This window comes from Dermochelys coriacea, chromosome 2 (assembly GCF_009764565.3).
Source record: "Dermochelys coriacea isolate rDerCor1 chromosome 2, rDerCor1.pri.v4, whole genome shotgun sequence".
NCBI lineage: Eukaryota > Metazoa > Chordata > Testudines > Dermochelyidae > Dermochelys > Dermochelys coriacea.
In genome coordinates, this window is record NC_050069.1 from 90917798 (window position 1) to 90930269 (window position 12472).

The 12472-nt window shown below is 41.1% G+C and overlaps 1 protein-coding gene across 2 annotated transcripts in view; it reads left to right on the top strand.

The window, feature by feature from the left end:
- RAB31 (RAB31, member RAS oncogene family) overlaps positions 1–12472 on the top strand; it is a 99183-nt gene that overhangs the window by 75682 nt on the left and 11029 nt on the right. For both annotated transcript variants that reach the window (XM_038392495.2, XM_038392496.2), the window contains exons 4-6: positions 2416–2487; positions 3736–3842; positions 9106–9215. In XM_038392495.2, the coding sequence (XP_038248423.1) occupies positions 2416–2487; positions 3736–3842; positions 9106–9215 (289 nt within the window). The remainder of the gene's footprint in view (positions 1–2415; positions 2488–3735; positions 3843–9105; positions 9216–12472) is intronic.

The window sequence follows — 12472 nt, forward strand, 5'->3', positions numbered from 1 at the left end:
TGGATGATCGAGGTGCTAATGGAGCACTTAAAGAAGATACGGCCATTGCAGAAAGAAAAGGAGTACTTGTGGAACCTTAGAGACTAACAAATTTATTAGAGCATAAGCTTTTGAGAAGCTAAATGAATTATTTGCCTCAGTCTTCACTACAGAGGATTGAGGAGATTTCCAGACCTGCACCATTCTTTTTAGGTGACAAATCTCAGGAACTTTCCCAGATTAAGGTATCGAGAGTAAGTTTTGGAATAAATTGATAAATTAAACAGTTATAAATCACCAGGACCAGATGGTATTCACCCAAGAGTTCTGAAGGAACTCAAATATGAATTTGCAGAACTACTAACTGTGGTATGTAACCAATCATTTAAATCAGCTTCATCAGTCTACCAGATGACTAGAGAATAATAGCTAATGTGACACCATTTAAAAAAAAAAGGCTCCAAAGGTGATCCTGGCAATTACAGGCTTGTAAGCCTAACTTCAACACCAGGCAAATTGGTTGAAACTGGTAAAGAACAGATTTATCATGACACATAAATGAACACAATTTGTTGGGGGAAGAGTCAATATGGCTTTTGTAAAGGGAAATCATCCCTTTGAGGGGGTCAACAAACTTGTGGAAAAGGGTGATCCAGTGGATATAGATTTCAGAGTAGCAGCCGTGTTAGTCTGTATTCGCAAAAAGAAAAGGAGTACTTGTGGCACCTTAGAGACTAACAAATTTATTAGAGCATAAGCTTTCGTGAGCTACATCCGATGAAGTGAGCTGTAGCTCACGAAAGCTTATGCTCAAATAAATTTGTTAGTCTCTAAGGTGCCACAAGTACTCCTTTTCTTTTAGTGGATATAGAGTACTTGGACTTTCAGAAAATCTTTGACAAAGTCCCTCACCAAAGGCTCTTAAACAAAGTAAACAGTCATGGGATAAGAGAGAAGATCCTCTCATGGATCAGTAACTGGTTAAAAGAAAGAAAACAAAGGGTAGGAAGAAATGGTCAGTTTTCAGAATGGAGAGAGGCAAATAGTGGTGTCCCCCCAAAATCTGTACTGGGACCAGTGCTGTTCAATATATTCATAAATGATTTAGAAAAGGGGGTAAACAGTGAGGTGGCAAAGTTTGCAGACAATACAAAATTACTCAAGATAGTTAAGTCAAAAGCAGACTGCAAAGAGTTACAAAGGGGTCTCACAAAACTGGGTGACTGGCCAACAAAATGGCAGATGAAATTAAATGTTGATATATGCAAAGTAATGCACAGAGGAAAACATATTCCCAACTATACATACCAAATAATGGGATCTAAATTAGCAGTCACCACACAAGAAAGATCTTGGAGTCGTTGTGAATAGTTCTCTGAAAACATCTGGTATGTGTAGCAGCAGTCAAAAAATCTAACAGAATGTTAGGAACCATTAGGAAAGGGATAGATAATAAGACAGAAAATATCATAATACCATGGTACACTCACACCTGGAATACTGCTTGCAGTTCCGGTCACCTCATCTCAAAAAAGATATATTAGAATGGAAAAGGTACAGAGAAGGACATCAAAAATGATTAGGGGTATGGAATAACTTCCATATTAGGAGAGATTAAAAAGACTGGGATTTGTCATTTTAGAAAAGAGATGACTACGAGGTAATATGATAGAGGTCTATGAAATTGTGAATGGAGTGGAGAAAGTGAAAAAGAGAGTGTTGTTTACTCCTTCGCATAACACAAAAACCAGGGTCACCAAATAAAATTAATAGGCATCACGTTTAAAACAAACAAAAGGAAGTACTTCACACAATGAACAATTAACCTGTAGAACTCATTACTGAGGATGTTGCGAAGGCCAAAGGTATAACTGGGTCTAAAAAAGGACTAGATAAGTTCCTGGAGAATAGGTCCATCAGTGGCTGTTAGCCAAGATGGTTAGGGATGCAACCCCATGCTCTGTGTGTCCCTAGCTTCCGATTGCCAGAGGCTGGAAGTGGACAACAGGTATGGATCACTCGATGATTGCCTGTTCTGTTCATTTTCTCTGGAGCACCTGGCATTGGCCACTGTTGGAAGAGAGAATACTGGACTAGACAGACCATTGGTCTGACCCAGTATGGCTGTTCTTGTGTTCTTGAATTTCTCCCCAAAGCCTTTTTCACATCCATCATGTACTATGCTTCAAAAACCAAAAGAAACAAAAGAACCCAAAACACGGCAAGAAAAATATGTAGAACTCAATGTGCTAATTGTATGAGTCCAGCAGAATAAAGAACAGCCCTTTTTAAGGTCTGACTGAAACTAAAACTGGGCAAACATTCAAGAAGCTCACTCGCTGATGAAAGAATATGATGCAGTCATGGCATGTCTTTGTGACCTGGCACCATGCAAAACTTTAATTGATTTATGATGTTTTGTTGGTCTTTTAACAGTTTCATTCCTTGGCACCAATGTACTACCGAGGATCAGCAGCAGCTGTTATAGTATATGATATCACAAAACAGGTAAAGCTTTCTGTTTGCAATTTCTATATAATATATACTTTGATTAATGACTTAATGTATTGGCAAGGCTGTGGCAGAAGCGCCATTCCCTGAGTCATTTAAAAATGGACTAACAAAACTCTGGAAATTATACTGTGGGGGGAAATTCTGAATTTGCCTCTTTGAGATGGACAAGATGACCTACTGGATTTTTCCCATATCTAATTTCTACTATTAAAAAACATCAACTATTTTATAAACTGGAAATTAATCTTTTAAAAATGTGTCTACAAGCTTGCATTTGTAGTCTGAGAGCTCTTCTGGGGTTGCTTTACTTTGAAACAAAGCAGTGAAATAATCTTTGGCTCAACATTATTAATTGAAATGGAAGTGTTTTTTCAGCTGATAAAGTTCACATGTCATCCAGCTGCAGATCCTTGCCCTGCCCTAATGAGAAATTGCTACTCTTAAAATTCAAAGAATAAAATTTTGATTTTAAAAGAAATCCCAGATGATGGAAGCTGAGTTATAGACTAGGCATTAGTGGATGAATGGTTGCAATATTTTATTTATCTGTTTCTTCTCTCCTGCCAATGATTTACTTTTAGCGCTAAAGGCCTGGCTCTGTTCACAAGTGCATTAGTGTAATGACCCATTGCTGCATTAGGTTTCCCAACCCTCCAGGATTGTCCTTGAGTCTCCAGGAATTAAAGATTAATCTTTTATTAATGATTATGTCACATGATGGACCTCCAGGAATATGTCCAGCCAAATTTGGCAACCCTAGCTGACACTGGTCATGGCTGCATAGCAGTACCATAGGTTGTAATTTTTAACTGAAATAACTCATAGTTGGTCAGAAAGTCTGTAGACCTTGTGAAGGTGGAACTTAGTCCTGTCATCCTTATTCAGAATATCTGTGCAGCAACTTTCATTCTCTGAAAGGTTAATATTCAAGTATTGCATATTGTGGGATGTACCTTATATCCCAAATGCTAGACCATATTCTTCCCTCAGAGGTTCATGCACAACTCCCATTGATCTCAGCAGAAGCTACACATGCATTTCTGAGGAGAAAATTTGGCTTGATGGATTAATGCAGTTGAGAACTAAGTGAGGTTCAGTAACATCAATCATGCCTTTTAATGAGAGCCTTGGAAATCATTGTCACATGAGGGCTTTCTGTGTGCCCTTCCTGTAACCTCAAAAAAATTACTGTCTGTGAATCAAGGAGATCCTGCTAGATGTTTCTTTATGTATTCGGTTTAGGATTCATTTCATACTTTGAAGAAATGGGTAAAAGAATTAAAAGAACATGGTCCTGAAAATATTGTCATGGCCATCGCTGGAAACAAATGTGATCTTTCTGATCTCAGGTAATGTATCTATTTGGTATTAGAATGCTTTCTATGCACTGCTTTCCTCCCTTATACAACCATGTTTGTATCATCATCTGTAGTTAGAGTTGCCAACCCCCCAGGATTATCCTGGAGTCTCCAGGAATTAAGACATTAATTTTTAATTAAAGATTATATCATATGATGAAACCTCCAGGAATACATCCAACCAAAACCCTACTGCTACTCATGGTGGAGGCCCCCATTGAAATCAATACCTTTGATTTCAATTATTCAGGATCAGGTCTGACTAACAGCAGCATCACATCCTCCAAAATATTTTACTCTGGACTCCCTTTTTTGCTGCACTTCCACTGCTTTGACCAGAATTGCAGGATGTCAAATGTTGTTTCTGTGCATGCTACTGCAGGCTCTGGCACGTTACACTGATTGATACAATATGGGACTTTTCATTCTGTTGTACTATAACTAGTTCCAATGTATACCGCATGCATAGCTCAAAAGTGCTTGATTAACACTAGAGTGCTAGAAATTCTGTGTTTTAATCAAATGAAGGGTTAATGCCAGATGCAGGATGATAGCCTTATTGCAGAAAATACATTTGCAAGAACATAAGGGCTCTTACTATCCTCAAATAATGGACTTATGTCCTAGGTGTGAGGTGAAGGACTCTCCTTAGAGCAGAGGTCTCAAACTCAAATGACCATGAGGGCCATGTGAGAACTAGTACATTGGCCCAAGGGCCTCACCACTGACCACCCCACCACCGCCTGCCTCGCCCCCACTCCACCCCTTCCATGAGGCCCCGCCTCTTCCCACCCCTTCTCTGCCCCCATTCCAACCCATTCCCCGAAATCCCCACCCCAACTCCGCCCCCTCCCTGCCCCCAGAGGGTGCAGGATGAGTGCAGGGGGCTCAGGACAGGGGGTTGGGGTGTAGGAGGGGTGTTGGGTATAGCAGGGGGCTCAGGGCAGGGGGTTGGGGTGCAGAATGGGTGTGGGATGTGGCAGGGGGCTCAGGGCAGAGGGTCGGGTGCCGGGTGCAGCAGGGGGCTCGTGGCAGGAGGTCAGGGTGCAGGAGGGGTGTGGCTGCGGCAGGGGGCTCAGGGAAGGGGGTCGGGGTGCAGGAGGGGTGCGGGGTGCGGCAGGGGGCTTAGGGCAGGGGGTCGGGGTGTAGGGTGCAGCAGGGGGCTCAGGCAGGGGGTTCAATGCAGGAGGAGGTCGGGGGCCTCCCGGCCTGGGGGTGGGGTGGGGCACAGGGGTCTGTGTGTTGCCCTGGCTGCGCCTCCAGGTACCTCCCTAGAAGCTCCCATTGGCCAAGAACGGGGAACTGCGGCCAATGGGAGCTTCGGGGGAGGTACCTATAGGAGCAGCCAGGGCACCACACAGACCCCTGTGCCCCCGCCCCAGGTCCCGGCTGCTTCCCGGTGTGGCGTGGGAGCAGGGCAGGGAGGGAGCCTGACCTGTCCCCGGTGCGTGCCGGGCTGGAGCCGCTCTAGGTAAACGCTGGGGGCGTGAGGGAGCCGCGGAGAGCTGGTGATCAATGTGTTTATGGTGATCAATGTGTTTTTTGTCATTTTAGGGATGAGTTGTGTTGGATGTGTTTTCTTCAACAATATGAGACCAAGGTTCATGATTGTTTAGGTTATTTTTCTCTTAGAATCCCAAGGACTCTCCCACTGCCCATCATGTTTCACATTTATTCCTCTGCCCCTTAAGTCATTACTTAAGTCATTACCGCGCCCTGATTCAGCAAAGCCCCAGAGCATGTGATCAAGTGCTCTGTTGAATGGAGACATTTGTGAGGACTGTAGCCCTGTAAACAGGCTTTCAGTGTCACTCTAGAACCAGCTAGAGGAGTTATTGCACAGAATCATGAGGCACTCCTTCTCCCCAGGGCCTCCTGAACAGTGCTCCCAGCTGCTCTTGGCTTGGGAGCGAAGGACACAATTTATACATTGGCCTGGTCCCCTACATGATAGTTCACTGTGCTAAGACGGGGTGAAGCTGGCTGAGTTCCCTATGATTAGATAGATGGCTTCCAACTTCTTAGTGGGAATAGCAGGAAGCAGCAAGTCTCTCCATAAGGGTAAAGAAATAAAGTGTTTTTTAAATTTAGCATACCAATGCAAAGTGAAGTTTGTGGTCCTTTCTGGTTGCCCCTTTGGACTCACTTAATTGTATTGCTTTAATACTCTCAATAGTAACTTTGCTTGATTACTTAAAGCATCCCAGGTTTGGTGATTCAGTTACAAAGCACATTCAGATAATGCAGATCGAGCGATCTAATGTGTCAAAATACAACGTACGATGTGTTAGTGATATGAATCAGCTTAATGCCACACATGTGGCAATGCGTTATTGAGAGCCAGTCCTCAGGAGGGAAGCTTCCATGGTGACAATTCTCTTTACACTTGTGCAATGCACATTTGTCTCACTAAAGGCCATGTAGTCTAATATTTGCACAAAATATCTAACTCTACCAATATATTCTCCTGATGTTCACAAACATGGGAGAGGTTTCGAGAGTCTTTTCTTACAGGCAATGATCTTTTCCGCCCATGTTTGCATGTTCCTGAACTATTTTTTTGGTGTTATAATAAAAGGACTTTTGAGGACAGGTAGACAGCAAGATATATTTTACACATGAAATTGTTTGTCACCGTTCTACCAGAAATCTGATTGACTATGTAATGTATACACTTGTGTGTATTCTTTGGTGTTTCAGTCTTAAGGTTTACTTCATTAGAAATGACTTAAGGTAAAATATATGTATCAACCTATCACATTAATTCCACTGAATAGAAAATACAAATACTTGTTTGCAAGGGGATTTAAAAAATATAATGTAACTAATGAGGGCACACATGAGCAACCTGCTATTTCTACATGACTTTTGGCAGCTCTGTTTATCTTTATGGAATTTTTATCAGTTACTTTACCAGAAATGGTCTGTTTGCTAGACACTAGAGTCTGTCAGCCATTGTTATGGCAAATGTGAATGGAAGCAAAAGAGGACAGGCTGAACGAAGTTCCATTCATCTTGGTTCATTTGTCTCCATTACCACAGGAGCTAATAAGGGGAGAAATGACTGGGGAAAAATAGAGGAACAGATTTGACTTCCACTAGCAAAGGGCTAATATAGTTTCCTCTGGTACTTCTAACAATTACTACATTACCCTTCGGTGGTGGTGGTTTGTTTTGTTTTATTTCTTTTTTACAGATCTCTAATATATAGGTGCTAGCTGCCAACCTAGAATCAAGACATCCAAAAGATGTGACAGGTTTCAGAGTAGCAGCCGTGTTAGTCTGTATTCGCAAAAAGAAAAGGAGTACCCGTGGCACCTTAGAGACTAACAAATTTATTAGAGCATAAGCTTTCGTGAGCTACAGCTCACTTCATCGGATGCATTTGGATGCAAAAGATGTGGTTATTCTTTCTATTATTATTACGTGGCCATCAACAGTTCTTGGCACTTCGCTGAAATAAATTCCCTCCCTCTGGCTTCCAAGTAATATTGTCTATGAGAATGGAGATGTTTATTAAAATCTTTACAATTTTGTTATTGGCTTCAGAATTTAGAGTGAGTTTGTTTTTTAAAAATATTTTATATTGGAATTTCTACCCTCTGATTGATGGATAATAACCTGGACACAATCACAGAATCTCTGCTGAAAGAGCTCAGATCAGAATGTTATTTAAATAAATGAGCTACTTTGCCCACCAGTGACAAAACCACTGTTAAATTTTTGGGGCAATATAGATACCAAAGGCCATAACCTTCCACTGATACTGGGTTTTCCTCTCTAAAAATTGAGATACCTTCTGAAATTTTGGTTCTCTGGAGTACTCCAAATGCCGGGTCAGGAAATCCCAAGCTTTACATTCAGGCCCTTTACGCTGTCCATAAAAAACATTTTCTATTTAAATAAATACTTTTAGAAGCTTTAAACTGTATATGCTGAGGCTTTTTTAACTGCAAACAGTTTAGTCAACATCTTTCAAAACAGGTATTCTCTCTCCAGGGCTCCTAAGTCCAACTCCCTTCTAAGTCTCTGCTCATCTCTTGGCTCTTGCTCCCACTTAGTTTATGTTTACTCATCTCTTGGCTTAGAATAAATTGCTTGAGGAACAAACTCTCATATTTTGGACAAAGTAAAGTCATTGCAATACTGACACCCAGATTATCATTGTAGAAAGAAGCAACTGACAGACCTTATGTCGGTGTAGGATCAAGCATAGTGGAGCATCTTCTCCATGCCCTCTCCCCTTACACCATGGCTGGGGGAGCTGGCATAGGAGAAGGCAAAGCTGTATCCACCAGCTTTCCACAAGTGGAGAGTTCCTTACACAATCTTTGTCAATTGGGGGGGAAAAAAAGATAGATAGCAGTTAAAGATCATTTCTTTTCTGTGGGTGGGTGAGGTTCGGTGGTGCGCCATGTGCAGGAGGTCAGACTAGATTATCATGATGGTCCCTTCTGACCTTAAAGTCTATTAATCTTCAAAACTTGGTCTTGGCATCAGGCCCCAAAATCCTTATCAATGATCTAGATTGATATCTTGATATTTGAATGTGAACAACTAGATAGAAACCACCACCATCACCAAAAGTAATCTTTATTTTTTATAGAATCAAAACATGTTAAATCATTTCTATCTAGGCTGTGTTTATGATTTCTTTTATGCTTTGTGAGAAGAAGTTTTTAATTTCTGCAATATATATTATTGTAATAGGCTGGCACTATTTGCCTGAAACACCCTCATCCTGTTTGGTGGGAAAAGGTTAAATTGATTATTCTGTGACATAGGCAGCTGGCTCATAATCCCACCTGAATATAAGAAAAGTAGCTTTTTGAGAGACAGAAGAATTAGGGTGTGGGCTGAGCAGTCCTGAGGGAGGAACCCCGACAGTAGCCATGCCTAGGGAGGTGATAAATGTTACGACTATCAATAATGTTATGCTGTCGCATTCAAAAATTCGTACAAAAATGTGGAAGGAAACAAAGGATTACGATTTTGAGACTATATCAACACATCTCAGGGAATCAATCCCTATGTTGTGAAATATTTTGCAAATTAAATTACATGGCAAAATTCACATGGACTTCAGTGGAAGCAGGACTGAGACTCTTAAATATTTATCATTTGAGAAGCAAGGGGAGAAGATCCAAACTTGTGCAATTGAAACTAGGAACAATGTGAATTGAGATGTCTTTCAGAATGTTGTTTGTTTTTTTTAATAGACACTAATTTGTTTGCTTTCAAAAACTCTTTTTAGGGAGGTACCTATGAAGGATGCCAAAGAATATGCAGAATCTATAGGTGCAATTGTTGTTGAAACCAGTGCAAAGAATGCTATTAACATTGAGGAACTCTTTCAAGGCATCAGTAAGTACATTTACAAGTTTCTTGTGGATGTTGTTTGGAGTCCTTTTGAAAATGATCGTCCATATTGCATGCAAAAATGTCTTTCTCCATGAAGAGGAAAACACCTCAGGCAGTAGTGCGTCCACTGCTTATGAAAATATAGAACTAATGTGACTGGGGTCCCAGTGGGAGCCAGCTGAAGTCACTTAGTTAGGGTGAACTGTAAAGAATGGGACAGATAATCCCCAAAGATGGTGGATATTTTCAATACTTAAATTTATCAAGACAGCATAAACAGCTTCTTTATTACCGCACTGTTTGTCCAGAAACGAACAACACAGTTCCCTTAAAGTAACCCAGTCTCAGGCCTCCATTCAGGTACCCAAGTCAAATATGATGATTTCTGAAAAATTTATTTCATCATATAAAAGAAAAGGTTCTACCAATCCCAAAGGATCAGACACATTACCTCCCAGGTTAATGAATATTCCAGATATCACCCAAATACACATTACAGCCAATTCTTATTAACTAAACTAACTTTTATTAAAAAAGAAAAGGGAGAGAGTATGGTTAAAAGATCAATATACATACAGACATGAGTTCAATTCCTGAGGTTTAGATACATAGGAGAGATGGTGAGCTTTGTAGTTGCAAAGAGTTCCTTTAGAATTTAGTTCATAGGTTATAGTCCAATGTCCAATATAATATCCAGGGTATACCTGCTTAAGTGGAATCTCATCTTGTGACTCAAACTTCCCTGATGAAGCTTAAGCAGATCTGAGATTAAAAGGATCAGGACCCAAGGATCTTCTATACAATTTCTGGTCTTCTTTGACAAGTTGGAGTCCCTTGGGGAAAAATAGGCCCTTATTTCCTAAGCATCGTTGTTAGTTATTCACAAAGATTAACATAAGGCAATTTATCCATAAGGCAGTCTATCAACAGTATGTAGCTATACAAAATAACATAAGACAATTGCCTGTTCCTCCACCATTCACTGATGATTTGCTTCCTTTTCAAAGTGAGATGAATACAGAAATATCCCATGCTTACACTTAATTTAAATGCTAGGATGTTCTTTTGATCTTTGAATGATCAGAATACAGCATAGACAGGAACTATTGATTACATTGTTGACCACTGCCCATATATATGTAAATACACAAAAACACAAACGTTATCTCCCCACGTCTTTAAGGGTTGAATTTGAGTAATTTATTTTGCAGGATGTTTAGCCCTTTCTAGCCATGTGCCACAACTAACAATAACTTTGACTAGACTAGAATAGGACATAGCTTGGGTAAGTGCTATGTAAGCATTTCCCACATAGCTCTTTCAGTGTATCTAAATCCTAACCTGTATCCATGCATAAACTGCTGTAGGGCAGGTAACTGTTGATCTAAGGGCTTGTCTATGTTACCTGCTGGATCAACAGGCAGCAATCGATCCAGTGGGTGGAGGGGTGGGGGTGTCAATTTATCACATATAGGCTAGATGCGATAAATCGACCGCTGAGCACTCTGCCGTTGACTCTGGTACTCCACCGGAGTGAAAGGCGCAGGCGGACTCGACAGGGGAGCGTCAGCCGTCGCCTTACTGCAGTGAAGACACCGTGGTGAGTACGTCTAAGTACATCGACTTCAGCTACATTATTCACGTAGCTGAAGTTGTGTAAACTTAGATTGATCCCTCCCCCCCCCCCAGTGTAGACCAGACCTAATTGTCATTTTGTTGGGGTTTTTATGTGGAGGCATATTCCTGGATGACTAGGATAAGTAGAAATAGTCACTTTTCATTGGGATCCAGCACAAGTTTTCTCCCCAGGATTGTTAAAGGGGAAGAAATCAATATTGCTAGAAAGGAAAGGAGAATACCCAATACTCATTTTTCATTCCAAGAATTCCAGTGTCATCAGCCCCTGAATAAAAACAGGGTATAAAGCATATTCCACCCCACTTCATCTCTCTCTGCTGCCTTATGACCACTTCCTTTTTTCTCACAAACTTAGTATAGGATAAATAGATGTGTGAAATGTTTCTTTGCTCCTCGCAGATCACACCATCTGCTACACATTGCCTGAGAAGCTATTGACCAATCATTTCACTTGAACAGGATGTGTCTGAAAATGTTAACTGATGAGAACTGAAATTCCCAGTACAATGATTTTTGCCTGTTATACCTTTCAGAAGGTTACAGATCTTGTAATTCATCTGGTTTGGAGAACCAGTCCCTTACCCAGTTTAGTTTGCTTGATTGTCTATGTCCAATATAACCTGTTATCAGTAAGTATGAATGTATTAATACAAAAACTCACACCTGTTGCATAATTTAATCATTAATAATTAGTTTATCCCTTTGATAGATAATTCTACAACAGGTAGCAGTGACAACCCCCTAATAATGGCTATATTTGATGTGGAAAATCAGTTAAACTGAAATTAACATGCACTAGTTTCCAAGCATATGCATTAAATATCCTAGATAATCTTTTGGATACATGGAAAGATTGTCTCAGTGGGCATACTTGTGACCTTACCAGAACTCAGAAGAGAGAAAGGAGAAAGTTTGTAGGTGTTTAGTATATGGATGTGGAATTGATAGCGCATATATATGTGAACACAGCAAAAGGTGACAAATTGCCATAAATAACATGCTAAAATAGATGGATAAAACACATATTGTCATGGCCTACAGGTCTCAAACCCAGCCTATAGGGTTCATAGGAACAACTACACTCCATCCCTCCACCTGGCAGCCTGCTGATAAGGGCTTACCTGAGACCTATGAAGTCTAGCCCCAGTGTGAGGTTCTGCCCCTGAGGTCCAAATGATGGTGGCTCAGAGTGGCTGATGTTGGTCCACTGGCCCTACTTAAGCCAGCAGCAGGAGCAGGAAGCTCTTTGAACAATTGGGCTCCACCCTGCTCCTGTGCCTTGATTTCCTGGTATCTGATTTGTAGTTCCTCGTGTCCAGTGTGGCTCCTGCCTCTGACTGTCTGGCATCCTGACCTACCCTGACTTTTATTCCCGACTTGTGGTTCTGATCTCCAGTTTGTCTCCTGCCTCTGACCTCTAGGTATCCTCACCTTGTCAACTCCTATCTCATGACTGTGGGCTCTGGCTCTGACTCCTAGTTCTGGCTCCCCAGAACCTGGCCATTGCCCACATGTTTTATGACCCCTCTTTTTGCCCATTTCTTCCTCCCATGGTTGTCCTTATTGAACTTGTGTGTTTCAGCTAAAGGGGGGAATACAATGAACCTATGCATGGGGTCCTT